The sequence below is a fragment of the Lemur catta genome, chromosome 1 (assembly GCF_020740605.2).
Source record: "Lemur catta isolate mLemCat1 chromosome 1, mLemCat1.pri, whole genome shotgun sequence".
In the NCBI taxonomy this organism is placed as follows: domain Eukaryota; kingdom Metazoa; phylum Chordata; class Mammalia; order Primates; family Lemuridae; genus Lemur; species Lemur catta.
Window position 1 is genome coordinate 65,843,009 of NC_059128.1, and position 27,949 is coordinate 65,870,957.

Genomic DNA, 27,949 nt, shown 5'->3' on the forward strand with positions numbered 1-27,949 from the left:
AGCTAGGAGTACAGGGTCCAGGCACAGGTGCACTGATGTGCTCAGGACTGATGCCTGCTCTCTGCCTTTCTTGCCTGGCTACAGATTGTTCAGAAGGAGGCAGAGCGGGCTGAACGGGCCAAGGAACGAGAGAAGCGGCGAAAGGAGCAAGAAGAAGAAGAACAGAAGGAGCGGGAGAAAGAAGCTGAGCGGGAACGGAACAGACAACTGGAGCGAGAGAAACGTCGGGAGCACAGCCGAGAGAGGGACAGGGAGAGAGAGAGGGAAAGGGAACGTGAGAGGGGGGACCGAGACCGTGATAGAGAAAGGGACCGGGAACGAGGCAGGGAGAGGGATCGCAGAGACACCAAGCGCCACAGCAGAAGCCGGAGTCGGAGCACACCTGTGCGGGACCGGGGTGGGCGCCGCTAGCTGGGACAACACTAGGAGAGCTGCAGGTACCAGCCACTCTGCCCCAGGGGGGTTACAGGCCACAGAGGGATAGGTATAGTTTCCACCACTCTGGAACCAAGAGTCTTTCACACCACCTGTCCCCACATACCAAGTGGAACAGTGGCCATCCTTCCCCCCCCACACACACACAGACCCCTTAACCTGTCTCTTGGGCCTTAGCCCTCTCCTCCCTCTCATTTCCTGTTAAGTCTGTGAGAGGCAAGAGCTAGGTTAGGGAAGGAGGTGGTTGGCCAGAGGGGAACAGCCAGGTGCCCCAAACCTCTTTCATTTTTCCTCCATCCTGCTCACCACCTCCCTTGGGGTACTCACAGCCTCCTCTTGGGAACAGCCGGGGCCAGGACTGGGTCACCTATGAGCTGAATCAGCATCTCCTCCTGAGTTCCGGGGCCCCTGCAGTTCCCAGTTTCTTCTGTCCTGCAGCCCTTGCCTCTTGCCCACCGAGTCCCCCGGTTCCACTTTATATCCACCTTTTCCTTTTGTTCAATTTTTATTTTTATTTTTTTTATTATTAAATGATGTGGTCTATGGAAAAAAATAAAAATCTGACTTAGTTTTAAACTGTGTGAGTGGCTTTCGTTGAGCAGGGCTTGGGTGGGAAACTGAGTTGAAGAGGATGTCTGAAGCATGGAGCAGGCGTCCTTGCGTTCCACACAGTCATTTAGGCTGACTGCTGCTTCCTGGAGCAGGGACTTGCACCGTCTTCCATCCCTGCTTTGGCTCTAACGAGCCGAAAGCTGTGGACCTTCCTCACTTGAGGGTGGAGAGGAAGACCCCCCGGGAAATGGGGAGGCCTAGTTCCCTGGCGGAACCCCAGCAGGGCTAGGAAGCTTCTTTCCTGGTCCCCCAGTCCTGTGCACGATTAGGTTAGGCATTTGGTCACCTGCTCGCCACCTTGGAGGTGCTTCCCACAACTGCCACCAGGGGGCGGCAGTCCCTCGCTCTGTTATCCCCTGTAAACGAGCTTCCCCCAAAAGGTTCCACTCCCCATCTCTGCCCTCCCGCCGATATCGTGCCTCTGTCCCTGACCCATTCCCTGGGCCCGGGCTGCGGACTCCTGGGACCCTTCTGCCTTCCTTAAGCGCCCCCCAGCACATCTGCTACTGTGCTCAGCACGGACTCCCAAAACGCCGCCGCCTTGTAGCGGGGGTTCCACACCAGTCCCAAAAGCCTGCCCGGGAGCAGGGTGCGGGTCTCTCCGAAATGGGCTCCTAATTCTCCGTCTCACCGCGCGCTCGCCCTTCGTCGGCTGCGGGGACGTGCCGGCCGCCTTGTGCTCCCGGGTACACCCTCCTGCCTGCGCTTCGGAAATGGCCTGGCGCCGTGGCCTGGACGTCCTCCCGCCCGAGTGCCCTGCCGGCGCTGCGGGCACGGCCCGGGAGAGGCGCCGCATCTGTATGCGCCCGGCAGCCCGGGAGCGCCGAGGGGGCGGGAGCGCGGCGCCGCCCCCGCCCCCGCCGCGCGGGCCCGGCTGGCCGGGGAGGGTCGGAGGCTGGGCTCTCCTCTCCCGCGCGGCGCGGAGCCGCCTCGCTCCTCCGCAGGCGGAGCCTCCTTCCCCCGCCCTCTCCGTCTCGCTCCCTTGTTCTCGCCGGGGCCGCTCAGACCTGCAGCGGAGCCGCGGCGCCCGCTCGGATCGGCTCGGGGCTGCGCCCCCGGGACCCCGCGACGGGGGCGGGGGGGGCGCTCCCCGCCGGCCTGGGCCCCTCGGCAGTGCCAGGTAAGGGCGCCTGCCCCGGAGCCCGGGGTCGGGGATCCGCGGAGGGAAAGCGGGGGGCCCGCAGCCTGCGGGTGTCTTCAGAGCGGTGCGCTCCGGGGCCGGGAGCCCACCGCCGGCTCCCTTCTCCCGCGCTCTGCCTCTCCTGCCTCGCACCTCTCTCCCTCTTTTTCCTCTCTCGATTTCTCTTCACCCTTCCTTCTCTCTGCCTGTTTGCCTTTCCTGCCCCTTCCTCTGTCTCCCCAAGCCTTCTCTTTCCCTCTTGTCCGGTCTTTTTCCATCTCCTCTCCCTCTTTGCCTTTTGCTTCTTCCACCTTACCCCCTTTCCTGTCTTTCTCTTTTCCCTTTCCCGCTCTCCTTTCCTTCCCCCTTCCCTCCCTGTCCTCTCACCTTCCCGCTATCCTGTTTCCCACTCCTCTAGCCCCTTCCTTCTCTCCTCCTCGTCCCGCCTCCCTCTCTGGTCCCCAGCTTCCCCCCCCCCCGCCCCGCTTCCCTCTTCCCTCGGGAGCAAACGGACTGTCAGGTGTATTTCTGCTCTGGGGGAGGTGGAGGGGCGGAAGCACAGCTACCTGAGGGGTCCCCCCCAGGAGGAGAGGAAGAGGAGCAGTGGGAAGGGTCCTCTCCCCAGCTGCCTTCCCGCAGCCCCTCCCTACCACCCTCCTCCTGGCTTCTCCCTCTCCCAGAATGAAGTTCCCGAGGCCTGGTCTGACACCCCCCACAGCTGAGGGCTGCCCCTGCCTGCCCATAACACATGCTGAAGGGCCCTCTGCCTCAGGTGACCCGTTCCCAAGCCTGGTACTATGACTCCTCTCTGCCTCTCAGACACCCAGGCTGCCTCCCTGATCTCTTTCATTCAGCCTCTTGCAGCCCTTCTGTCTCTGTCTCTCATGCAGTCATCTCTGTCTCTGCTGGACAGTCACTGAGTCTTGGTCTAGCCCTTAATCACACTGTCTCTGGCCTCCGGGTCTGCTCTGCTCCCCCATTCCCCAGTCACCTCACCCTGCCTCCAATCCTGTCCCCTCTTCCTCTAGCTCTGGCTCCCCACTCTGTCTCATGAGCCCAGTCCCCCTTCAAGGACTGCAGCTGGCAGTGTGGGCTGGGGGCAGGGTCTGGCAAGGTGGGGCTCCCCCTAGGGGGGTAGGGACTTTCACAGGCTCTCAACCCTGGCTTAGACTGCACTTCTTGGCATCTCTCAGCTTGACCCTAGACACCTTAAGGCCACACCTCTATGAATCTCAACCCCTTGATTTTAAGTCCTTTCTCTGGTAGCTCCAACTCCTCCAGTCCCCTGGTTACATGCCCAACCCAGGAGGACAGGGGCTAGATTTGGGATCCTAAGCCCTCTCAGCATCCCCTCTCCTGTTTTCCTTCCCAGCTTCTTAGAGTTGACTGAGCAGAGATTTATCAGCTTGGAGGGCTGGAGGTGAATACTGGCAGAGCAGGGAAGGATCGGTTTGTCTGCTCTCTGTCTTAGTCTGAGTTCTGGGCAGTGGGGTGTCTGGTTCCTTAGAGGTCTCGTCTGCAGCATCTAATTTTTGGGGGGGAAGAGGATCAATGGTTTCCTTGGCCCTGAGCAGCTACCTGTCCCGCAGGTGTGGATCCATGGGGTAGCCCCAGCGCATCTGCCCTTCTACCCCAGCCAGCTCAATGGGCCACCTGGCCCAGCCCAACCTCAGCACACAGGGCCAGTGAACAGAGCCCTGGCTGGAGTCCAAACATGTGGGGCCTGGTGAGGCTTCTGCTGGCCTGGCTGGGTGGCTGGGGCTGCATGGGGCATCTGGCAGCCCCAGCCCGGGCCTGGGCCAGGTCCCAGAGGCACCCAGGCCCTGCACTGCTGCGGACCCGAAGGAGCTGGGTCTGGAACCAGTTTTTTGTCATTGAGGAATATGCCGGTCCAGAGCCTGTCCTCATTGGCAAGGTAAGGATCAATCCCTCCCATGTCTACTCTGACTCAAGGCCCTTAGGCCCTGCCCTGCAACTTCATCACTTCTGCAATGACCTTGGTCCCTTGAGACTCCCAACACTGTACCTAACCCTAGACTCTTTGATCCTCTGTCCCTGCACTTGAAGCCTCTGCCATCTTTCCCTGACCCTTACAGCTGCACTCGGATGTTGACCGGGGAGAGGGCCGCACCAAGTACCTGTTGACCGGGGAGGGGGCAGGTACCGTATTTGTGATTGACGAGGCCACAGGCAATATCCATGTCACCAAGAGTCTGGACCGGGAGGAGAAGGCACAATATGTGCTACTGGCCCAAGCTGTGGACCGAGCCTCCAACCGGCCCCTGGAGCCGCCATCAGAGTTCATCATCAAAGTGCAAGACATCAATGACAATCCACCCATTTTTCCCCTCGGGCCCTACCACGCCACAGTGCCAGAGATGTCTAATGTTGGTGAGCACCCAGCTCTGAATGTCCCAGGTCCTGTCTCCTGGAACTCCCTCACCTCTCCTTCCCTTATTGCTGTCTGCCCCAGAACCCACCTCCTTCAATTCAGCCTCCCTCACATCTGGGTCCCCCTCATCTGCTGTCCTTCCCCATCTGGCCCTGCTGCTGCTGAGTGTGGTGCCGGGATCCCCCACAGGGACATCAGTAATCCAGGTGACTGCTCATGATGCCGATGACCCCAGCTATGGGAACAGTGCCAAGCTGGTGTACACCATTCTGGATGGACTGCCTTTCTTCTCTGTGGACCCCCAGACTGGTGAGGATGGAGCTCTGGAGCCCAGTGGGGCAGCCGTGGGAACAGACACCCCCTGACCCAGCATCTGTCCCTAGGAGTGGTGCGGACAGCCATCCCCAACATGGACCGGGAAACACAGGAGGAGTTTTTGGTGGTGATCCAGGCCAAGGACATGGGCGGCCACATGGGGGGGCTGTCGGGCAGCACTACGGTGACCGTCACCCTCAGTGATGTCAACGACAACCCCCCCAAGTTCCCTCAGAGTAAGGGGCCAGTGCTGTCAAATGAGCTATCCTTTGGGCACCCCACCCCTACAGCCTCTGGAGAAGCCTTCCCTCCCACCCCTACCCCAGTTAGACCCTGGGAGAAGGATGTGCAGGGGGTAGGGAGAAGGGCTGGGGACCTTTCTGAATGTATCTCCCCTCCATCGGCCCCAAGGCCTGTATCAGTTCTCTGTGGTGGAGACAGCTGGGCCTGGCACGCTGGTGGGCCGGCTTCGGGCCCAAGACCCAGACCTGGGGGACAACGCCCTTATGGCATACAGCATCCTGGACGGTGAGGGGTCTGAGGCCTTCAGCATCAGCACAGACTCCCAGGGACGAGACGGGCTCCTCACTGTCCGCAAGGTTAGCCTCCTTCCTGTTGGCACTGCAGACTCATTTATATCTGCCTCCTGCCCCACCCACTGGGCACATTTCTAACTGTTCTCCTAAAACAGACTCAGGACCCTTCTGTCGGAGCCTCCTCATGGTCATGGTCATGTCCTCACCTTTCAGATGAGGCCCTGGGGCCCAGAAAGGGAAAGTGACTGGCTCAAGGGCGTATAGCAAGTCCACCGTGAAGCTGGGGCTAGACCTACAGTTACTAAGTGATCTGCCTGACCCCTGAGACCACCACACCCACCCCCCACCCCTGGTGCCACCTCTCCTCACATGAGGACTGAGCCCTGGATATGTTTGGGGAAGGGACTCTTCACCTTCCAAGGGCCTGGGGCCTGCCCTGGGCTCCACATGCCTCACTCACTCTGTCTCCCCTCACCGTAGCCACTAGACTTCGAGACCCGTCGCTCCTACTCCTTCCGCGTGGAGGCCACCAACACACTCATCGACCCAGCCTATCTGCGGCGAGGGCCCTTCAAGGATGTGGCCTCTGTGCGTGTGGCTGTGCAGGATGCCCCAGAGCCCCCTGCCTTTACCCAGGCCGCCTACCTCCTGGCTGTGCCTGAGAACAAGGCTCCTGGGACCCTGGTGGGCCAGATCTCAGCTGCTGACCTGGACTCCCCTGCCAGTCCCATCAGGTGAGCAGGCTGTGGGCTGGGGAGGGCGGGGCCTCTGGGAAGGGGCCGGGGGCCGGTTATTCCCTCCCACGGATATGTAAATGTGCCCCTTACACCTCAGATCACCTCCCAGCAAAGGTCTCCCTCCGGGCTAACCGCTCTCAACTCTACCCAGCCCTCTGGGTAGGTAATAACGGCGCCTCCCAGTGGCAGTGCCAGCAGATGTAATCTCATTTGATAAGTGGATCTCTATTGATCACGCCCTAAGTGCTTCACATTTTACCCACTTGATGACATTTAATTCTCACAGCAGCCCTGTGAAGTGGGTGTCATCATCACCAGTTGTTTGGGAGGCCAGCCACGGGTGGTCACACAGTAAGTGGCGGGACAGCCACTCTCCGGCTCCCTGCCCAGCACCCCCCTCACAGCTCTGTGAGGGAGGTGCTGGTGTTACTCCCACTTTGCAGTTGAGTCAACAGAGGTTAAATAATTTGCTGGAGGTCACACAGCCAGTCCAAGGCAGAGCAGGGCTGAAACACAGGTCCCTGGGTCCCCGGGTCCCCAGGACAGGGCTCAGAAGTCTGAAAGACAGTAGTGTTTATCCGGCTTCCACCTCTTTCCGTATCTCCTGCTCCGGCCCACACGAAACCCAGTGGCCCTCAGTCTTAGGACAGGTATTTAATGGTGGTGACCTCCCAGGGACATCTGCCCTTGGGGACTCCACCCTGAACTATTGCTCCGGTTGATAGGGCAGGCTCTGCCCTGGGAGCTATGAGGCCTAGCAAGGAGACAAGAAGAGAGTAGGGGAGCAGCAAGCTCTGCCCCACCCCCAGATCAGCCCCCAGCTCGGCTCCATCTTCCCCAGATATTCCATCCTCCCCCACTCGGACCCGGAGCGCTGCTTCTCTATTGAGCCTGAAGACGGCACCATCCACACAGCCGCGCCCCTGGACCGTGAGGCTCATGTCTGGCACAACCTCACCGTGCTGGCCACAGAGCTCGGTGAGGAGACCTGGGCCCATGAGGTGGTGGCAGAGGGGCTGTCCCTGAGCATGGAGGTGGGGAAGGGCACTCAGTGCCATCACCCGTCACCAGTCCCCAGCCTGGATCCTCACCACAAGGCAGGCTTCCTGGTCCCCTAGGCTGGGCTGGGCTGGGCACAGTGGGTCTGCCTGAGCATTCTCCTGACCATCAGTTCACCCCCTTACCTGACTTGCCGCACCCCAGATCTTAAATAGCTCCCAACCTGTGCGCTGGCAGACCCTGCCGTGCCTGCTCTCTGTACAGGCTGGAGCTGGGAGCTGGAAAAGAGCTGGGCACCTGCTCTGGGAGCTAAGTGGGAGTGCACCAGCAGCCCCTCCCAGAGAGCCCTCTTGGGAGCCCTGCGGGGACCCCCAAGGTAGGGAAAGGGACCCCCGAGGTAGGGGGGTGCCAGCTCTTTGTGCGGGCTCCTCTCCTGCCCCATCAGTCCCCAGCAGTGTGGTTCAGCTGCCTCTGGGCAGCTCTGGCCTGTGGAGACAGGGAGACCTCCCATCACCCCTGCTACGCCCCAGGGGCTCCTGCCCCCTGCAGTTGTCGTACTGTATATGAAAGTTGTCATTGTGTATGTGGATGTCTATACATGTCAGTGAAGAGCTATATGTACGTGTGCATGCAGGTATGTGCTCAGGTATACGTGCAATTCTGTATGTGGGAAAATATATACACATGTCTATATTTGTGAGTGTCTATAACTAGACATATATGTGTTTACAGTTGAGTGTGTAGAATTATATTCATATTTGTGCATATGTGTGATTGGATGTATATAGCAGTACATACAAGTAGCTGTGTTTTGAGTAGGCAGGTGTTTGTGGACAGATGATAATTTATTACTTACTGTGTATCAGGCATCGTTTTAAGTACCTAAAATGGACTGATTCATTTAATCATCACCACAACTTTAGAAGGGAGGTGTGATTATTTCCCTACTTTGAAACGAGGAAACTCAGGCAAAGAGAAGTTAAGGAATTTCCCAAGGTCACACAGAGATTACGTGGCAGAGCCATCAGACCCCGTCAGTCAGCAGTCTGAGCTGTTGCCTCCACCACCACACTGCCTTTCATATGTATTTAATCACATGTGTCTAGGTCTATGTTGCTCTGTATGCAGCTGGGTGCCACCTGGCAGTGCATATGTGTGTATCTATAGTTGCGTGGATGTCCGTGCGGGTGGCCCTGTATGTGTGTGTGTGTGTGTGTGTGTGTGTATACACAGTGTGTTTGCAGCTACTTTTATATATGTAGGTCTGTGTTTACATATGTATTTCCCTCACTGTCTTCTCACCTTCCTGCCAAATCCTGCTCCTACCCCTACCCCAGCATCAACTAGCAGTCCTGGGCCCTTACCACAGTGGAGGAGTGGACCCCATCCCCATCCTGTCTCTGGGGCATCCCAGACCCTTAGCCAGGCAGTCCACTCTGCCTCCCCAGCCCCTTTCATCAGGGCCAGCCAGCCTTCCCCCTGCCTAGGGAAAAGACTAAAGGAATTGGGAGACCCAGCCTAGGAGAGGTGACAGGGGTACACACTCTGCATTCTCTCTTGGATGGCATTGGCAGTGAGAAGCAAGGTAGGGTAATGGCGGGAGTCACCTGATGAAGGGATGGGTGAGGACGAGGACTGTGTCTGGCTGCGGTGACCAGGCTGGCTGGGGCTGTGTACCTTGTAGGTCATGCAGCTCCTCCCTCCCCAAGGTCAACTCTTAAGTGACACTCACTGCTGCACTACAGCCTCCCAGACCTCTGATGAGATGTGTGTGTGTGTGTGTGTGTGTGTGTGTGTCCATCCCACTGGTGCTATGCATGACGTCTGTGCATGAAAATGCATTCTATTCTATGGGCCCTGGGTATGGGGGGTGACACGGTATTCATTGTGCATATCAAACATCCACTTCATATATGTTACATTTGTTTTAAAACACTGAGTGTACATTGGATATATGATATGAATGTGTTTGTATATTCATGGCTGTTGTCTGTCTTCATGCAACCTGCACACACCCTCTATCTACTTTCACTTTGCTGCATGTGCCCTGCACATGGGTAATTGGACATGTGTATCACCGGTGCCGCGTTCCTGTTGGATGTCTGCTGTGTATGACGCAAATCTTGGGTACTACATGAATGTCATATGCACTTGGTGTTCCATTTATTTCACAACATTGCTTGCTACTTGTGCATTACATGCATATTTCATGTGCTGGGTGTGCATTCTATGTGCTGCATGTGGCATCCATGCCCTGTACCACGTATGTGGTGTGTAAACTATGTGGTGTGTACGTGTGTGGTGTGTGTGTTGGTATTCTGGCTTCAGACAGCTCTGCACAGGCCTCCCGAGTGCAAGTGGCCATCCAGACCCTGGATGAAAATGACAATGCTCCACAGCTGGCTGAGCCCTATGACACCTTTGTGTGTGATTCTGCAGCCCCTGGCCAGGTGAGCAGCTGTGGCAGAGGGGTTGGAACCTCAAGGCCTCCAGCTGCCCACTCCATACAAGGCCTCGATTCTTCCTCCCAGCTGATTCAGGTCATCCGGGCCCTGGACAGAGACGAAGATGGCAACAGTAGCCGTGTCTCCTTTCAAGGTCCCCTGGGCCCTGATGCCAACTTTACTATCCGAGATAACCGAGGTGGGTGACCTCCTACTGTTACCCACCTCACAGTTCTTGGTCCACAACCTCTTAGAAATTGCATGATACTGAAAAAGGAATTTAGACAGGCAAGGCTGTATGGGGGGGAGCTTTTGTTCAAACAAAAGGGAGACAGCACTGGTTAAGGAACAACCAGACTGGCTCTCTGAACAAAGGGCTGGGGAACTTTTAAAGGGCAGGGGAGAAAGTTTGACGCCAATGTGGAAATCATAACATGTAGAGGCGGAGTTTTGTTGGCAGCTGCCCATCTGGCAATCATGCTTCGTCATACATTGCATGTCTCATTAGCATGTTGAATCTCCACCTTTGGGTGTGATTTTTAGCATTAAAATAAGGCAACAGATCTACGAGTGGTCAACTTTGAGCTTCATCTTGGCAGTAACCAGTTTGTGCTGCCTTTGACTTGGGCTGGCAGAACCCTGCTCCGATGGTTGCCACATCCTGTTAAAGAAAGCAGAACTACCTTCTATTGAAGCTGGGTGTTAATCATTTTCAAAGCTTTTGTTCAGTATCATAAGCAGACTTAAGCTTTGGCTCAAGCCCCAGGCAGGTAGCCAAAGTCCACCGACCTATACTATCTCACTATGACCATGCCCTTGCCTCTGTCCCTCCTCCTCTCCTCCTCCACCACCACCCCCAGCCCAGCCTGCCTGACCCCCGCCCCACCTGTCCGGCCCTTCCACCCAACAGAAGGTAGGTGTGGATTTACACTAGCTTGGTTCCTGTTTGCAAACCTTCCCCATGGGAAGCTGGCTCTGTGGGCTGGACTGACCCTACCGGGAAGGTGTCCCAAAAGGTGCTCCAACATCTTCCCTCTCCCACAGATGGCTCTGCCAGCCTGCTGCTGCCCTCCCGCCCTGCTCCGCCCCGCCAGGCCCCCTACCTGGTTCCCATAGAACTGTGGGACTGGGGGCAACCCTCACTGAGCAGCACTGCCACAGTGACTGTCAGCGTGTGCCGCTGCCGGCCTGATGGTTCTGTGGCATCCTGCCGGCCCGAGGCTCAGCTCTCAGCCACTGGGCTCAGCACTGGTGCCCTGCTTGCCATCGTCACCTGTGTGGGTGCCCTGCTTGGTGAGTCCGGCCACGGCGGGACATAGGTGTGGGATCTGGGCCTGCAGGGGTATGGAGAAGAACCAGGCCCCTGGGCATAGGGAAATCCACCCTAGAGCTTGAAGACCCTCATGCCTGGACTTTCCCACCACCTGATGCATCCAAGAGAAAAGCTTGGGCCTCATATCCTTGAGCCAATCCATAATGACAGTAACAAGCCATAAAAATTATTTATTGAGCCCCTACTCTGTGCCAAGGATGGTGCTGGGTACATCACTTGTGGTCTTTCGTTTTATCTTGTCAACAACCCTAAGAGGTAAGTCTGTTTTCCACACAAGTAAGCCAAGGGTTCAGAGAAGTTAAGCAACTTCCCATGGTCACACAGCGAGTAAGGGGCGAAGTCAGGCTTCAAAGTAAGATTTGCCAGATGTCAAAACTAGGGCTTGCAGCCCCCTGGGCCACACTGCCTCTATGGCCTGTTGGGTGGGTGGTTCAGCGTGGAGACAGGCGCCCTGGCCCTGCCGGCTCAGCGGCCCGTGTGCCCCCATCTGTCGCGCAGCCCTGGTGGTGCTCTTCGTGGCCTTGCGGCGGCAGAAGCAGGAAGCGCTGATGGTCCTGGAGGAGGAGGATGTCCGGGAGAACATCATCACCTACGACGACGAGGGCGGCGGCGAGGAGGACACGGAGGCCTTTGACATCACGGCCCTGCAGAACCCCGACGGGGCGGCCCCGCCGGCGCCTGGCCCCCCAGCGCGCCGCGATGTGCTGCCCCGGGCCCGGGCGCCGCGCCAGCCCAGGCCACCGGGCCCTGCAGACGTGGCGCAGCTCCTCGCACTGCGGCTCCGCGAGGCGGACGAGGACCCCAGCGTGCCCCCGTACGACTCGGTGCAGGTGTACGGCTACGAGGGCCGGGGCTCCTCCTGCGGCTCCCTCAGCTCCCTGGGCTCCGGCAGCGAAGCCGGTGGCGCCCCCGGCCCCGCAGAGCCGCTGGACGACTGGGGTCCGCTCTTCCGCACCCTGGCCGAGCTGTATGGGGCCAAGGAGCCCCCGGGCCTCTGAGCGCCGTGGAGGGGCAGCGGCACAGGCCCTCTGAGTGAGCCCCACGGGGTCCGGGCAGGCGGCAGCAGCCCAGGGGCCCAGGCCTCCTCCCTGTCCCTGTGTCTTTCCTTCCCCAGGGCACCCTTGCTCTTCCCTCCTTGTCCTCCTGAGTCTGTTTGTCTCTCTCCAGGGATCCTTGTCTCTGTCTGTGACACTGTCCTGGTCTGGGCTTTGAGGCTCTGACCCTGAGCCTGTGTCCTCGCACTGTGATGCCTCTCCGTTCTCTGTGGCTGTTTGTCTCTGCAGTTGGAAACCTCTCTCTCTCCCTCTCTCTCTCCCTCTCTCTCCCTCTCTCTCTCTCTCTCTCTCTCACGCACACGCACGCTGTCTCCCTTGCCCACACACATGCTCTGTTTCTGTCTCCTGCCCACATCTCCCTTCCTTCGCTGGGTCCCTGTGACTGGCTTTTTGGTTTTTTTCTGTTGTCCATCCCCAAAATCAAGAGAAACTTCCAGCACTGCTGCCCACCCTCCCGCAGGGGATGCTCTCTGCCCCAGGTCAGTGCCTCCAGACTGTGGGGCCAGGGGTGGCCGAAGCCGCTCCCCACTCACTGCCTCTGACCGGCTCTCCTGTTCTTACAGACCTGCCCACATGGTTCCATCCATCACTCATGGCCTCATCCTGGCTCCACTGGCCTCCAGCAGGGAGAGGGAGCCAGCCGCCTCCCAGGGCGAGAGCTCCAGCCTCCCACGTGGCCGCCTCCCTGGAGCTCTGCCCAGCTGTCAGCCGCCCTGGGCATCCCAGCTCTAGGCATTGTCTTGTGTGCTCCCCAGGCCCCAGGGGGAGCAGGGAAGGAAAGGGGGAGGCAGCTGGGGAAGGGGAAAGAGGGAGGAAGGGGAGGGGCCTCCATCTCTAATTTCATAATAAACAAACACTTTATTTTGTAAAGCCGGAGTCCTGCTTCTGTTTCTGCACTCAGGTTTCTGTACAGAGCTTCGTTGTGAAGGGTGGGAGGAGAGCCCTGTCCCCTCCCTGCTCATTCTCCTTTCTCCTTGGGGGAAAGCCACTTTGAGTCCCTCTAGAGGAGGATTTGGGGAGTCAGGAGGTGAGAGCTCTGTGCTCCACTCCCACCAGCAACTTTCTGGGTTCCCTGTTGGTCACACTGTCCAAGGAGAGTAAGATGTGGGGATTGGCCAGAGGGGAGGATGGGCAGGAGAAATAGAGGGTGAGAGCTACTGAGAAGAGAGGAGGAGTTGACAGACTAAGACCAGGGGGTTCCAGACTAGGAAAACAGTGTGGGTGGTAGGCAGCAGGGGGAGGCAAGCCAGCCTTTCCTGGGGCCGGTAGTGCCAAGTGGGGAAAGGGTGGGCCAGGGTGAGATGGTCACGTTGAATCTGGGCCTGCAGTTCCCCCCCCCCCCCCCGCTTTAATTTTCCCCCTGTCCACGGTCTTAGTCTTTGTGGAGCACAAAGAAGGAGGAAGAGGGACCAGGGAGGCACCTGTTGAGGGGCAGAATCAAAGTCAACTGTGGCAGGAGCTGAGCAGGAACTGCCAGTTTCTCCCAGTGTCCACTCCCTGATGCAGAGAAAGGATCTGCCCAGGAACCAGCATAAGAACCCAGGCCTCTTAGCTCCAGGCAGTGCTCCTAGAGGCATGCAGCCAGTGGGTGGCTTAGGAAGTGTGGGGTGCTGGCAGTGGGGAGAGCTGCTTCACTGTGCGTATGCCTTCTGTCACACCTTCCACACCTGCTTGGTTAGGGCAACCAGGTGGTGTGGGAACAAGCACATGCCTTACTCTTCTGAAGGCTGGAACCCTGGACCCCTAACAGCCCAAGAGCCTGTGCAAGGCCTCAGGAGACTGGGAGAAGGCAGCATCCCAAGCAAGGCATCAGAGGGGACAAGGTCTTCCCAACTCAGGGCAGGAAGGGCAAGATCTCTGCCCCTTTGGTCTCACCCTGATCCTGCATCAAACCTTCAGGGATTATTGACGAGATGGAGGAAATGATCCAGGCCATGCTTAGGCAGGGAGGAGTGCATTAGAATGGGATGCTGACCTTGGCCTGCCCAGCCCTCCCTAACACCCTCCTGGGGTCCTCCCCCAGCTCATTAAAAACTTAGAGGCAATTATCAGGGCATATAGGGCAACAGGCTTGTCAGCAAGACCCAGGGGCTCACCTCTGGTCTCAAACACCTCACCCTCTGGAAGGCAGAAGCTGTCAAGGGAGGGAGATGGGCAGAACTGTGGAAAGAAGGCAGAACTGTGGGGGAGAGGAGATAGAAGGAGATGCAAGACAGGGCTCCCCCTCCGGTTCTGCCCTCTCAGTCGGGGTTCAATCCTCCTTCTCCAGTTTGGGAAGGGGAGGGGCGCAGAGCATCTCAGGTGCAGGGAGCTGCCATCAGTTCCCAGGGCCCCTGCCTGGGCTCAGGTGGCAGTTCCAGGCCCTGGGCCACTCCTCCCTCCCTGAGAGCCTCAGGATAGAATTGGGTGGATGAGGAAGTGGCGAACTGGTGGGGTGAGTCCTGCCCCCACCTCCTCTTTACTCTGGATCACAGCCCCAAAAGAAGTGACAAGACCTGGCATTCCTCCCATAAGAGGCTGCTGTCCTTATTCAGGTGTTGCTCTTTTCTGTAAGTCTGTTTCCTGTCTCCACACACAGGAACTGCAGTGGATCACCTGCCACCGCACGTGCACACACCCATCCTGTATCACTCTACACCTGGACACAAGACCCACCTACAACTGTGGGCACGAATATGCACCCCCTCGTGCCTGCACCAATCAAACACGAGAACCTGTGCAGAGGCTGGCCCTGCACATGTGCTCCTCCAGGGGGACATAGCTGACCTCTGGTTATGGGTCCCAGAGTTCCACATTTCCTCCCCTGAGGCTGGGGAGTGGGCAAGGGTGAAGAGGGTTGCTGTGGAGGCCACCGGGCAGACTCCTTGACTCTGGCTTGAAGGTCAGTCCTCTTGTATTGGGCACATTTCCATGATCCCCTTTCTCACCACAATTCCCCCCACCTAATCTGTCCCCACTGCTGTCCTTTCTGGGTTGGCTCCAGGACCTTTCCTTCCTCCTCCCCAGTCATCCCCTCAGGGTCAGAGTCTGGAGGCCTCCTCCTGTCTGGCCAGCTCCTGCTAGAGGAATTCTTAGCCTGGGGTGCAGGGTTAGGGCTCAGGGCCCAGGCTGGAGCTAGGACAAGTGGCTGTTATTCTTGAGACTGAGATGTGGGATGAGAGAACAGAAGCTTCAGTAACGTTCCTCCAGGTCCCATCTCCTAGTATTTTCTCTCCTACGTGGCCTGGGGAGAGGCGGTGGTGGCCCTCCTGGGGCTCTCAGCCTCCATCTCCAAGTCAGGGCTTCCAGGGGAGCTGGAGTGGGGACTGGAGGGGCAGGAGACAGTTCCCCCTGGCACAGCCACTTCCATCTCCACTTCCTTCTCCAGAGGCAGCACGAGGAAGGGGAGGCTGACAGAAGGCAAGGGAAGAAAGGAGGAGGGCACGGCTGGCAGTGGAACCCAGGCCCAGAGGGTGGAAGAGCCAGGGTGTGCTGTGAGGGCTGTCTTTGTGCCTGGAAGATAAGGCCAGACATGGGGGCTGCCCTGAGCTCACCCCTGCAGGCCCTCAGGGTTCACTCACCCCTGCCACCAGGCAGGGGCTTGGCCCAGCTACTCTCCCCCTCCACATCTCTCCCCAGAAGCCTGCAGGGAAGGAAAAGGCAGGGCAGGGGGCTGGGAGGAGCTGTGCTGAGTCAGCACAGGCCCTGGCAGGGAAGGCCTGGGTCTAAGCCTCCTTCTACCCCTTACTGTGTGACCCGGGCAAGTCACATAACACTTTGAACCTGATTCCCCTTCTATAAAGTGAGGAAGGATCATTTTTACCTCAAAGGGCTGTCAGGAGAGCTGCCGTCAGTAAAGGAATAATCATTCTCGTCCTTACGGTCAAGGCGGAGGAGGGCAGATGAGACAAGCCCACCACACCAAGAGGCGTCCACCACTGTACCGGGCGGGGCCCCCATCCCTTCCTCATCCTGAGAGGGGCCACTCCCCTCCCCGCCCCTCACCAATGTGAGAAAGCCACCAGGAGAAAGAAACACTACGGATAAAGTACCAAAACTAAGAGAGACTGGGGATGGGATGGAAAAAAGCAGAAAAGAAGATGGCAAGAAAAGAGGGTCTAGCACCTAGCGCGGCATCTGGCATGCAGCAGGCACACTGCAAGTGTTTGTCGGAAGACGGACGTGGTGCCCAGAAGGAGGCTGGCCCAACCCCCTGGGCATCCACAAAGAGCCATCAATAGTTCTGGGAGGCAGAAAGGATGGAGACTTGGAACAAATGAAGCCGGCAACTCGTCAGGGCTGGAGACGGATGCTGTGAGGCCGCTCCCAGGGGGGCCCACCCCTGCTGTACCTCTCCCACCCACTCCCTGGGGCTGGATCTCCTCAAGTCCTGGCACTTCTCACAGCATCTCAGTCCCTGCTGGCATCCTGGAGTCTCCTGGTGCCACCTCCCCGGCTCCCGCAGAGAGTTCTCCATCTTCCTCAGCTCTGTGGGTAGTGGCAGGCTCAGGATGGGCCTGGCTGGCCTCCTCCTCTGGCTCTGGCTCCCGGAGCTTCTGCAGCTCCGTGTACAGCACACAGGCATCGTTGCGTGACACATACTCCCATCCACTCTCCCGCACATGGAAAAGGTCTACAGAACCCCCTGAATAGGCATCGCGGTGGGTGGCATGGGCCACAGCGCATCGAGCTAGGGCATAGGCTTCCTGGGTGGTCATGTCATAGCGGTAGCCACGGTCTAGCACGCCATAGGCATAGGGAGATCCAGAGCCCACCGAGAAGATGTCCCCCTGCAGGCGGGTGCCATCACTATAGACATAGAAGAGGGCGGGACCAGAGCAGTCCCAGCCACAGAGGGCAGTGGCCACACACAGATCCAGCCCCCGGTAGCGGGACATCATGGCTGACAAGAGCTTGGCAGCGCTGGCCACGCTGGGCAGCTGACCCTCCCTCAGTGCCCGAAGCCGAAGCTCCCGCTGTAGCACCCGATACCATGTGGCACAGTCAGCGGAGGTGCCAGAGGTGGTACCCAGGAGGTGCCGGTGCACAGGGATGACCTTGCATGAGGCTGGACATGCCACGTAGCTGCCACAGGAGGAACGTGTGTCGGCCGCAGCTATGACTCCGTGACGGAAGCGGAAGGCCAGGGTGGTGGTGCCGTGAGCCAGCCGGGGGCCATGGGTCTGTAGGAAGGCTCGAGGGTCACAGCCCCGGGGCACAACCCAGCCACCAGACTGAGGCAAGTGAGGTGATGGTCTCTGGGTGTCCGGCGCCTGCCACTTGCACACATCCTGCAGAGCCATCGCGGGGGCTGAGTGAAGGTTGGAAGAAGCAAGGCAGGGATTTGTGGGCTGGGGTCAGGTCAGGGAGAGGGACGCTATGGAGAAGCTGGGCTGCAGCCAGAACCAGTGAGGACGGCATGTGAGCTGACGCTTCATTTCTCCCAACCTCAAACCAGGCCTTGGGATTGGCTGATGGAGCACCCCCTCCTCCTCAGAGGACTGCTGAGGGGGGACAGGATGAGGCCAGGGGAGTCTCCAGCACCGGGAAGACGCTGCCCCATCAGTCAGACCTTCACCTTCTGTTGCCCATGATGCATCTGAGAGTCACCCAGAGCGTCTCCTGTCTGTCATCCTCCAGCTCTCTGGAGTGGGGTGGGGGCTGGGGCAGCTCAAAGGAAAGCAGGCACAGCGGAAGGAGCAGGCCACTGGGCATTCAAAGCAGAGAAGGGCCTTCCCTGGCCTGAAAGCACTCCGGGGGAGGAGGAGGTAAAGGCAACTTGGTACTCTGCCGCAGTAATAGAATAGAGTGCTGCAAGCCCTCCAGGGCAGGAGACCCTCAGAGGTGTGGGAGAAGGGGATTCTGAGGCTCAGCTCACACTTTAAACTTATGGGCAAGACAGGGAAAGAAAAATGGACAAAGGGAAGGACCAAAGGGAAAAGAGCAAGAGAGTTTTGCAAGGGGGAAAGCAGAAAGAGGCTCAGATACCTTCCAAAAAGGCAGATTACTAAGTAAGGGAAACTAGAATCTGGAGCACTCTTTCTCCTCTGCTTTGTGGATAAATATGTCCTCTATCTGCATACAGAGACGGCATTCCTGACAGTTCTCTGGCAGCATAGCTTCTTTGACTTATTAAAGTCCCGAGGATGTAGCTGAAAGGATCTAGTGGCTCTCTCTCTTTCAGTCTCTCTTCTGCCCAATAGCTAACAATGGTAAGAGAGCTGTTTGTATCAATATTAATAGTTCCAAGGCAGGAGAAACAACCGACCTTGACCCCATAACATTGAGTCTAAGTCTTACACCAACCAGGGGTGGTCTAGGGGTGGGGTTGGAGGACCTGATAGCTGGCCCTTAACAGATCCCACACAAAGGAAAGAGCCTGGATCCTACAGACATCATGAGGGTAGGGCTGTACCATCATGGTTTCCTGGGATCTCAGTAGCAAGGGCAAGTGTAAACATGTCATAGGAGGACTGGAGAAACAAGAAGGGCATGCTAAGGTCCAACCAGTCCTTCTCCCTTCCTTTGTGTAAGACCACCTGGGAATATTACTGAAGACAAAAGAATATGTCCTCTTTCTAAAGACTAAGTCTTAGACTCTATTAGAGAGGGACTGCCACCTCTCTAGGCCGGGCCATTATTAACTCAGCTCTGAGCAGTTGAACGTCCTCCTAATTGGCCACCCTCCAATCTCCCACCCTAATCTCATCCTCCCTATGCACATGTTTTCCTAAGGCATCACTCAAATCCTCTGTCTCTTTTGCTAAGAAACCTTGAAGGGCTACAAGATAACATCAAAACTACCTCTTCTGCCTCAAACTGGTATTTAAGGCAAGCTATAGTTGAATCCAAATCCATCTATCACCATCTCTTTTCACTCTATTCCTAACACATTTTCTACCTTCCTTTCACCTATTTGAATCTTATCCCATAAAAATCTCGCTTAAGTACTGCCTATTGTGAAAATCCTTCCCAAGTATAGGCTGAGAAAAGAGAAGCTGTGGGTTTGAGGAGCAATGGGACCCAAGTTTTATTTAGAGAAATTAATCCAGACTTCCTTGACAAAGCCATCCAGGACCCTCAACCTCTTCCCAGTCTACACAGACCTCCTCTCCGACCTCTGAACTATAGCACTTACCTTTTGTACTTCTCCTTTGTGAGGTCTCCATGAGTAGGGATCCTGGAGCAAAGAACTAATGTCAGGCAGGTCAGGAAGAATCACTGAAGGCCTTGAATGCCCATGCTGAGTAACTTGAACTTTAAAGAACATTTTTAGGCAGGTAAGTGTTAACGTTAAAATGATACTTTAAGAAAATCAATCTGATGCTGTGCGTAATGAATTAGAGTGATAGTTTAGGCCCAGAAAATAAGTTAGGAGAATATTTCAGTCATTCAAGTATGAGGAAATAAGAAGGCAAAGGTGGTATCAGTTGCAATGAAAAAGAATGTGAGAAATGTTGCAGACGACGAATCAACAGAACCTGGCAACTCACTGGATGTGGCGGAAAAGAGGAGTTGTCAAAGATGATCCAGGGCTTCAAGCCTCTGTGCCTAGAAGAACATTGTTGTCATTCTTTCATGTGTTCATTTGGCAGACATGTATTAAGCATGCAGTGGCCACAGAGATGAACGGTAGAGAAATATCTGTCTTTAAAAGCTCACAATCCAGTAGGAGATAAATGTACTCTCTAACCAGGTAAAATGTGAAAGTGCCTTAAGGAGGCACAAATGCTATTAGTGCAGAGTGAAAGAACCACTAAAAGCCAGGAGGACTAGTTGCATTGCAGGAGTGAATGCAAAATCATACGTGCTCAGTAAACAGAGGCACTCTGCATTTCTGAGCCATCCAAGTGTGAGACCCAGATAAAGATCTCCTGCTTCATTACATTCTGATGATTGGGCTTGGAAAGGGTTGTCAAATTTCAGCATTAAAAATACAGCCATGCAGAGTCTGCTGAGGGAGAGGAGGGGATGAGTGGGGCATCTCAGGAAAGTGTAATTCTGATGTTGATAGATGTTGCCACTGGAATCCAACAAGGAAAGCCAGACACTGACTTCATAGGACCATAAAGCAGGAGGCAACATTTCATACGTATGCCCACTTCCTGGCTTGTTATAGTTCCCAAAAGAGTTAAAAAATGAAGGAGGGAAGAATAGGCAATGAAATATAGCACATTCCTGAATAAAGAGCATCGTCTTGGCAAGCTGAAGTTATAGAGAATCTCTTGTACATCTTTATGGAGCCTCAACTCTCCTCCAGGCTCTGAGCTGGTAAATTACTATTGACTCAATTATTCAGGTGCTGAATTGAGAATCCAGTTTGTGGATTAACTGGGTCATTTGTTTTTCCTTCTTTATTCTTCTATCTGCCTTTTAGGCAATTCATTACTTATTACAATTTCCACCAGGCGGTGGGAGAAAAGAGAATGAATATCGCATCTTAAAAATTGGTTCGTTAGAGAACGCTTGTGGTGTGGCAACTAACAAAAGCTATAGAACTTTAGTTAGTTGAACTTTTCACCACAAATTACTGTGGTTTAACTAACATCATAGGAAAATGGCCTCAGAATAAACCACCAGTTTACCCAAACTTAGAGGGTGCCCTTAAACAAAATGGCAACCTCAGGCGTGTTAACAAGGTGCTGAAGAAGTAGACACGTAAGGTGTTGCTTGGATACCAGGCTGGGCGGGGACAACTTACCACTAAAGGTTCAGAAGCGATTTTCAACCAGTCACGCCCTTCTCAAAGATGGCCGAACCCACTTCCCCCACGCAACCTGGGCGTTTCCAATCACTTCCTATGAATTTGAGGTTAATCTGAGCAAGTACTGCTTGCAAGACCAATGTCAGGATGACAGCTACATTCTTTTAGAATTTAAGAGTAGTAAAGACGTTTGTTTATTTTTCTCTCGGTGAAAACGGTCCCTTGCGGCTGGCTCTTGTTTTTGGAGGCGTGGTTGCCAGGAGTCAAAATGACTCCTCCTCGACATAGATTTAATAGGAAGTGAAGCTGTGACGGCGAGGCGTTGCCCGGCCTATCTTTGCTAGGTGTTCTCGGAGTTAGTTTCGTTTGCCCTCAGTAGACATGGCGCTGGCCAGCGTGTTGGAGAGGCCGCTACCGGTGAACCAGCGCGGGTTTTTCGGACTCGGGGGTCGTGCGGATCTGCTGGATCTGGGCCCAGGGAGTCCCAGTGATGGGCTGAGCCTGGTAGCGCCCAGCTGGGGTGTCCCAGAGGAGCCGGGAATCGAAATGCTTCATGGAACCACCACTCTGGCCTTCAAGGTGCGGATCCAGCGGTACAAACACCCGCGCCTTTCCTGGTCTCCCAGCCGGACCGGAGTCCGCGGTGGTCGTAGCCACCAAGCCCAGGCAGAGGCTCAGTCTCCTCTCGTCCGGACCTGAGCGGTTTCGCTGTCTCATTACCCCGGGAGGCCTTGGTCCTCGCTCTGGCCGGAGAGGGGGGGCGGTGGGGATGGGTGTAAGTGGGGGAAGGAACCCCAGGCAGCTTGGTGACCCCAGATTGTACCTGTACAGGAGCTTCCAGCTGGGAGCTTCCAGCTGGGAAAGGGGAGAGGCCGGAACAATGAACCTTGGCTGAGGGAAGGCTGTTGCTGTTAACTATTCACTGGGCGGGCCCCCTAGGCAAGGGTAACCGAAGTTCTGTGGCATGGGGAGGAATGCTTGGTGAGCACTGTATGTACTTGGGGTTGTACTAAAAGCCAGACAAGTGGGGTTCCTAGTCCAGCTCTGCTATAACTAGCTCTAGATCTTGGGCAATTCGCTCTCACTGAACCTGTTTCCTCATCTATAAAATAAATTTAGTACTAGTTATACCCATGTCAAGGGATTGAGGTGAATCTCAAGTGACATTAATACATGGGAAAGCATTCTGTGAAGTATAAAAGGACAGAGAAAGAAATATGCTGGGTTGCACTGGTGCAAAAAGAAATGTCAATGTTTTTGTGGTCTGATGTGGCCTGTTTTGTGTTTTCCTCTGATCTTAACAGTTCCGCCACGGAGTCATAGTTGCCGCCGACTCCAGGGCTACAGCAGGTGCTTACATTGCCTCCCAGACAGTGAAGAAGGTGATAGAGATCAACCCCTACCTGCTGGGCACCATGGCTGGGGGTGCAGCAGATTGCAGCTTCTGGGAGCGGCTGTTGGCTAGGCAATGTCGAATCTACGAGCTTCGAAATAAGGAACGCATCTCGGTAGCAGCTGCCTCCAAGCTGCTTGCCAACATGGTGTATCAGTATAAAGGCATGGGGCTGTCCATGGGCACCATGATCTGTGGCTGGGATAAGAGAGGCCCTGGTAAGTTAAGCTACCATCACATAATTCTTGGGCTGACACTACAGTGAGGAGGGGTTGGATAGATGAAAGGGCTTTGTGTCAGTGCTGAGGATATGTTTTTTTTTTTTTTTTTTTTTTTGAGACAGAGTCTCACTCTGTTGCCCGGTCTAGAGTGAGTGCCGTGGCGTCAGCCTAGCTCACAGCAACCTCAAACTCCTGGGCTTAAGCGATCCTACTGCCTCAGCCTCCCAAGTAGCTGGGATTACAGGCATGCGCCACCATGCCCGGCTAATTTTTTCTGTATATATTTTAGTTGGCCAGATAATTTCTTTCTATTTTTAGTAGAGACGAGGTCTCGCTCTTGCTCAGGCTGGTAGGATATGTTGATTAGGTTCTTAGCCCTTCCTTCTCTTTGTTCAAGAAAGGCACTGTAGTGTAGGAAAAGGCAAAGAATTAGACCTGCTGTGTCACTGACTACCTCTGTGACCTTAGGCAGGTGCTTATTTTCTTAGCCTCTGTTTCTTCATCAGCTACATTGGTTAAGTGAGGTAAATGTAAAGCAACTAGTACAGTGTCTGGCACACAATATTTTTCCCTCTGTCTTCTCTCCCTTAAAATTATAAGACCTGGAAGGAATTGTATTTGAGAATTAAATTGGATAATAAGACATAAAAACTCTAGCCAGTGCTAAGAGAAATACATAATGTGAGCCACACATGTAATTTAAAATTTGTCTCATAGCTGAGCACGGTGGTACACAGCTGTAGTCCCAGCTTCTCAGTCACTTGAGCCCAGGACTTGGAGGCCAGCCTGGGGAACATAGCCAGACCTTGTCTCTTAAAGAAAATAAAAGAAAGAGAGAGAGAAAGAAGAAAAAATTTCTCGTGGATTTTAAAAAATTTTTTTATTTTTGGGACAGAGTCTCACTCTGTCATCTGGGCTAGAGTACCATGGCATCAGCCTAGTTCACAGCAACCTCATACTCGATCCTCTTGCCTCAGCCTCCTGAGTAGGTGCGATTACAGGCACACACCACCACCACGCCCAGGTAATTTTTTCTATTTTTAGTAGAAATGGAGTCTCGCTCTTGCTCAGGCTGGTCTCAAACTCCTGAGCTCAAGCGATTCTCCTGCCTCAGCCTCTCAGAGTGCTAAGATTAGAGGCATGAGCCACCACGTTCAGCCTCTCATGGATGTATTTAAAAAGTGAAAAGAAACAGGTAAAATTAATTTTAGGAATTCATTGAATCCAATATGTGGCAGTAGCCCTACTCCAAGTGCTCAGTAGCCACATGGCTAGTGGCTACTGTACTGGACAATAAGGTTCTTTTTTTTTTTTTCCTTTTTTTTAGAGACAGAGTCTTGCTCTGCCTGGGCTAGAATACCATGGCATCAGCCTAGCTCACAGCAACCTCAAACTCCTGGGCTTAAGCGATCCTACTGCCTCAGCCTCCCGAGTAGCTGGCACTACGGGCATGTGCCACCATGCCCGGCTAATTTTTTCTATATATATTTTTACTTGGCCAGATAATTTCTTTCTATTTTTTTAGTAGAGACAGGGTCTCACTCTTGCTCGGGCTAATAAGGTTCTAATATATGGTAGTCACTCCAAAGTTAATCATTTCTCCTCCCTTTTTCCTTCAGAGAGTCTTTGGCCTAGAAGGGGCCTTTTAGGCTTCTCTCCTTTCTTTTCTTGCTGGATATAGTCACCCTGACAATCACCCTTAGTCCTGTTCTATCATTTCTGAAAAGAAATTCCTTAGTCTATTTTCTTTTCCAGTATTTAAGAAACTTGCCAGGAAGTGCAATCTTGTAGTTGATGTTGTTTCCTCTTCAGCCCATTTTGAATCATCTTTTTAGTAAACCTGGACTACAGCTAGTCACTTTCTGTGTGATTTGCCCTTCTGTATGCTTACAGGTAGTTATTCTTTCCTCCTGTTGTTTTTGTTTAATTCATTTACATGCTAAGTGCCTAGTTATTCTGTAGAAAAATTACAGGATACTATACTTCTTTACTTGCTTTGGAATGAGAATGGAAAGAAGTATAGAGAGAGATCTGTTTGGTACCCAGTGGAAGATGAATGAGATTAAAAAGTGGATGTGAGAGAGGAGCTCAGGTTGTTACTCTGGAAATCAAGACTTCTTTTGGAAGGTGTGAAAGAGCAGTTCCATTCATCTTGCATGGTCCAGGGAAGCATTTTGGAAATGTTGCTTTGAACCCTTAGTTATTGAGTTTGTGTCAGGTGATGGAAACAGTGGAAGAGAGTACCTCGACCGGGTAGCAAGGAAATCCCCAAAGCTACAGCATAACCTAAATTACATCTTCTTCAAGAAGCCTTCCTGACAATCCATGTCATTTAGTGTGAATTGGCCCCTTGCCTCAAGAGTCACAGATTCCTTAATCCAAGGCCAAATGACATGAATATCATTTTAAAAAGAACCAGTCAAATGCTGAAGGAGTTTTAAGGCGGTGGAGATTACTTCTTCTGATGAGAGGAATTGGGGAAGACTTCATGGATAGGTAGCAATTGTTCTGGATGTGAAAATGAGGGAAAGGGAACATAATGAACAAAAGAAGGGAGAAGCATGAGGTTTCTGGGGAGTAACTAGAATTCCAGTTTAATTGGAACTTGAAGGGGTGAAGGGGAGTAGGAAGCCAGAAAGGTAAATTGGAAACAGATGGTGAACCAGCTAGGCAAGATAGTGGCACTGGCACTGAGAAGGGGCTAGAGGAAGGACTGGGGTTGACATTAGAACCATCTGAACCTAAAAACTGGTAAAGGCAGTGGTTTTCAACTTGGCTTGCATCAGAATCACCTGAAGAACTTGAAAATCTGTCTCCATGCTTGTCCCTCCCCAGTTGAAGAAAGAACACCTGGGGTAAGTCCTGGACATGTTTTTAAAAATCTTCCTTAGATGATTCTGATGCACAGTGAGAGCTGAGAACCACTAAAATGGGGGGGAAAGTAGTGATGCCATTGGCAGAAATTGAGAAAACAACCAGAAATGTGGGTTGGTGGGGCACAAGAGAGTTGAGTTTAGTAAGTAATGGAGAACCACTGAAGGTATTTGAGGATAGGAAGTTTGAATCTGAACTTGATGACAAAGGCTTCCAGTTGGAGCGATCCAGCAGGCACTTGGGATTGATAAAATTTTTTTTTTTTTGGAGTCGGAGTCTCACTCTGTCACTTGGCCTAGAGTGCCGTGGTGTCAGCCTAGCTCACAGTAACCTCAAATTCCTGGGCTCATTTGATCCTCCTGCCTCAGCCTCCCAAGTGGCTGGGACTACAGGTGTGCACCACCACACCTGGCTAATTTTTTCTATTTTTAGTAGAGACAGGGTCTTGCTCTTGCTCAGGCTGGTCTCAAACTCCTGACCTCAAGCAATCCTCCCACCTCGGCCTCCCAGAGTGCTAGGCTTATAGGTGTGAGCCACCACGCCCTGCCAATTTTAATAATTTTTAAATTTAACCTAATATGTTCAAAATATTATGATTTCAGCATGTGGTACTAGCTTCATTTCAAATGCTCAACTAGTTACTTGTGGCTAGTGGTTACCATATTGAACAGTGCAGATCTTTACAATATGATTAAGAACTCTAGGCTTCATTATCCTCCTGTGTAATATATGCTTGTCCCCCAGAGAAGTCTAAACTCTTTGAGGGCTGGGATTATGTTTTAAATGTTATCTCGAACGGTGCCTGAAGTTCTGTGCTTGAAACCTAAGTCATTGGCTTATATTTGCTTTTTGGATGTGCTGAGAGGACAGGCAGGGTAGTTAGTATAATGTGAGCAGAATGGTGGGATGATAGGTTGTAGAATCCTGGAGTCTTAATATTAAATTTGAATCCTTTAGCTTTTTTTTTTTTTTTTGAGACAGAGTCTCACTCTGTTGCCTGGGCTAGAGTGCTGTGGTGTCAGCCTAGCTCACAGCAACCTCAAACTTCGCGCCCAGCCAAGCTTTTTTTTTAGACAGAGTCTCGCTCTGTCACCCCAGCTAGAATACAGTGGCATCATCATAGGTCACTGCAACCTCAAACACCTGGGCTCAAGCCATCCTCCTGCCTCAGCCTCCCAAGTAGCTGGGACTATAGGCGCGCACCACCACGCCTGGCTAATTTTTTATATTTTTAGTAGAGATGGGGTCTCGCTTTTACTCAGGCTGGTCTCGAACTCCTGAGCTCAAGCAATCCTCCTGCCTCGGCCTCCCAGAGTGCTCAGATTACAGGCATGAGCCATCGTGCCCCGCCTCCTTTAGCTTTTTTTAAAAGTAATTTTAGGCCGGGCGCAGTGGCTCACGCATGTAATCCTAGCACTCTGGGAGGCTGAGGTGGGTGGATGGCTCGAGCTCAGGAGTTCGAGACCAGCCTGAGCAAGAGTGAGACCCCGTCTCTACTAAAAATAGAAAGAAATTATTTGGCCAACTAAAAATATGTAGAAAAATAAAATTAGCCGGGCTTGGTGACGCATGCCTGTAGTCCCAGCTACTCGGGAGGCTGAGGCAGGAGGATGGCTTAAGCCCAGGAGTTTGAGGTTGCTGTGAGCTAGGCTAAGGCCACAGCACTCACTCTAGCCCGGGCAACAAAGCGAGACTCTGTCTCAAAAAAAAAAAAAAAAAAAATGTAATTTTATAGAATTCTTATTTTCTTGTATTTATGTTGGTTTCTCCTGGGTTTCAAGAGGGACAGAGAACTACTACTTTGGAATATGAATTAGATGTCACAAGGAGTGGTCATTTTTTTCCCTGCTAACATCATCTTCTTTTCCAGGCCTCTACTACGTGGACAGTGAAGGCAACCGGATCTCGGGGGCCACTTTCTCTGTGGGTTCTGGCTCTGTGTATGCTTATGGGGTCATGGATCGGGGCTACTCCTATGACCTGGAAGTGGAGGATGCCTATGATCTGGCCCGTCGAGCCATCTACCAAGCCACCTACAGAGATGCCTACTCAGGAGGCGCAGTCAACCTCTACCATGTGCGGGAGGATGGCTGGATCCGAGTCTCCAGTGACAATGTAGCTGATCTACATGACAAGTATAGTGAATCAACTGCCTGAAAGAGGGTGGATGTAGCTGCTTGCATTTCTTGGGGTGACTGTCATTGGTAATTTGGATATAGCACCTCATCCTATCTATAGTGGAGGAGTCCTCAATTGTACTGATACTTATTTTTAAGCTCTGGAATATTGGCCTCCTTATGTTAGCAGTTGTTAATGAGCTGCTGCAGAGGCAACTATTTGTTTTACTTTCCTGGATGTTAACATTACACTACTCACTACTCGACCTCAGCCTGTGTTGAGTCTTTTGTCCATGCTGTCCCTCCTCCAAGCACTCTACAGTCAAATAAGCCAGGACTGTGGGAGGGAAGTGACTGTAATTACAGGAAACAGTGGTGTGAAGACATTGTCTAGTGAATACATTAATGTCCCCACTCATGAAGCTAATAACAAAGGAGAAGGAGAGAGCGGCAAGGAGGAGGGAGAGACTTCCCCGATTCGGTTTGCAAAGAGATGAAAAGTTGATGAGGTGGAAAGATGCACAGGGCCGGACCAGGCAGGGCTGCAGAGGAAAAAGCTCTCACCCTGTGGTGGGGGAGGAGAGGCTGATGATATATGCAGAACGAAAGGGTGAAGAGGGTAAATCTTGGATTTTAAACCAATTGGAAAGGGAAGGCTTGGGCCCTGGGAAGGAGAGGACAAA

The 27,949-nt window shown here is 53.7% G+C and overlaps 4 protein-coding genes and 1 long non-coding RNA gene across 14 annotated transcripts in view; 3 read left to right on the forward strand and 2 right to left on the reverse strand.

Annotated features, from left to right (window-relative positions):
* The window catches only part of ACIN1 (apoptotic chromatin condensation inducer 1), a 32,034-nt gene extending 31,023 nt beyond the window's left edge, over positions 1 to 1,011 (forward strand). For all 7 annotated transcript variants that reach the window (XM_045525619.1, XM_045525639.1, XM_045525646.1 and 4 more), the window contains one exon: positions 85 to 1,011. In XM_045525619.1, coding sequence (XP_045381575.1) covers positions 85 to 411 — 327 coding nt within the window. In that variant the 3' untranslated portion in view covers positions 412 to 1,011. The remainder of the gene's footprint in view (positions 1 to 84) is intronic.
* A 1,027-nt stretch (positions 1,012 to 2,038) lies between these two features.
* Positions 2,039 to 12,848, forward strand: CDH24 (cadherin 24). 4 transcript variants are annotated; one of them, XR_006728841.1, is made up of 14 exons: positions 2,039 to 2,167; positions 3,757 to 4,082; positions 4,264 to 4,558; positions 4,749 to 4,868; positions 4,943 to 5,110; positions 5,286 to 5,473; positions 5,891 to 6,144; positions 6,989 to 7,125; positions 9,475 to 9,596; positions 9,678 to 9,789; positions 10,501 to 10,503; positions 10,635 to 10,883; positions 11,422 to 12,457; positions 12,542 to 12,848. XR_006728841.1 is itself a non-coding variant. In XM_045525700.1 (13 exons), the coding sequence occupies exons 2-13, from the start codon at positions 3,882 to 3,884 to the stop codon at positions 11,919 to 11,921; spliced, it is 2,349 nt and encodes a 782-aa protein (XP_045381656.1). In that variant the 5' UTR covers positions 2,039 to 2,167; positions 3,757 to 3,881; the 3' UTR covers positions 11,922 to 12,620. The 4 variants fall into 4 exon arrangements, 1 of the variants encoding a protein (XP_045381656.1); XR_006728845.1 differs by lacking the exon at positions 10,501 to 10,503; XM_045525700.1 differs by having other exon boundaries at positions 11,422 to 12,620.
* Positions 11,075 to 19,148, reverse strand: LOC123620474. The gene is made up of 2 exons (XR_006728855.1): positions 19,096 to 19,148; positions 11,075 to 11,477 (listed from the first exon to the last, which is right to left on the reverse strand). It is a non-coding gene; the product is annotated as an uncharacterized LOC123620474 (long non-coding RNA).
* PSMB11 (proteasome subunit beta 11) lies at positions 16,191 to 17,314 on the reverse strand. The gene has a single exon (XM_045525716.1). The coding sequence runs from the start codon at positions 17,258 to 17,260 to the stop codon at positions 16,358 to 16,360; it is 903 nt and encodes a 300-aa protein (XP_045381672.1). The 5' UTR covers positions 17,261 to 17,314; the 3' UTR covers positions 16,191 to 16,357.
* A 1,633-nt stretch (positions 19,149 to 20,781) lies between the features above and the next one.
* PSMB5 (proteasome 20S subunit beta 5) lies at positions 20,782 to 27,532 on the forward strand. Its single transcript, XM_045525734.1, has 3 exons — positions 20,782 to 21,240; positions 21,966 to 22,272; positions 27,020 to 27,532. The coding sequence occupies exons 1-3, from the start codon at positions 21,043 to 21,045 to the stop codon at positions 27,304 to 27,306; spliced, it is 792 nt and encodes a 263-aa protein (XP_045381690.1). The 5' UTR covers positions 20,782 to 21,042; the 3' UTR covers positions 27,307 to 27,532.
* The last annotated feature ends 417 nt before the right edge of the window (positions 27,533 to 27,949 follow it).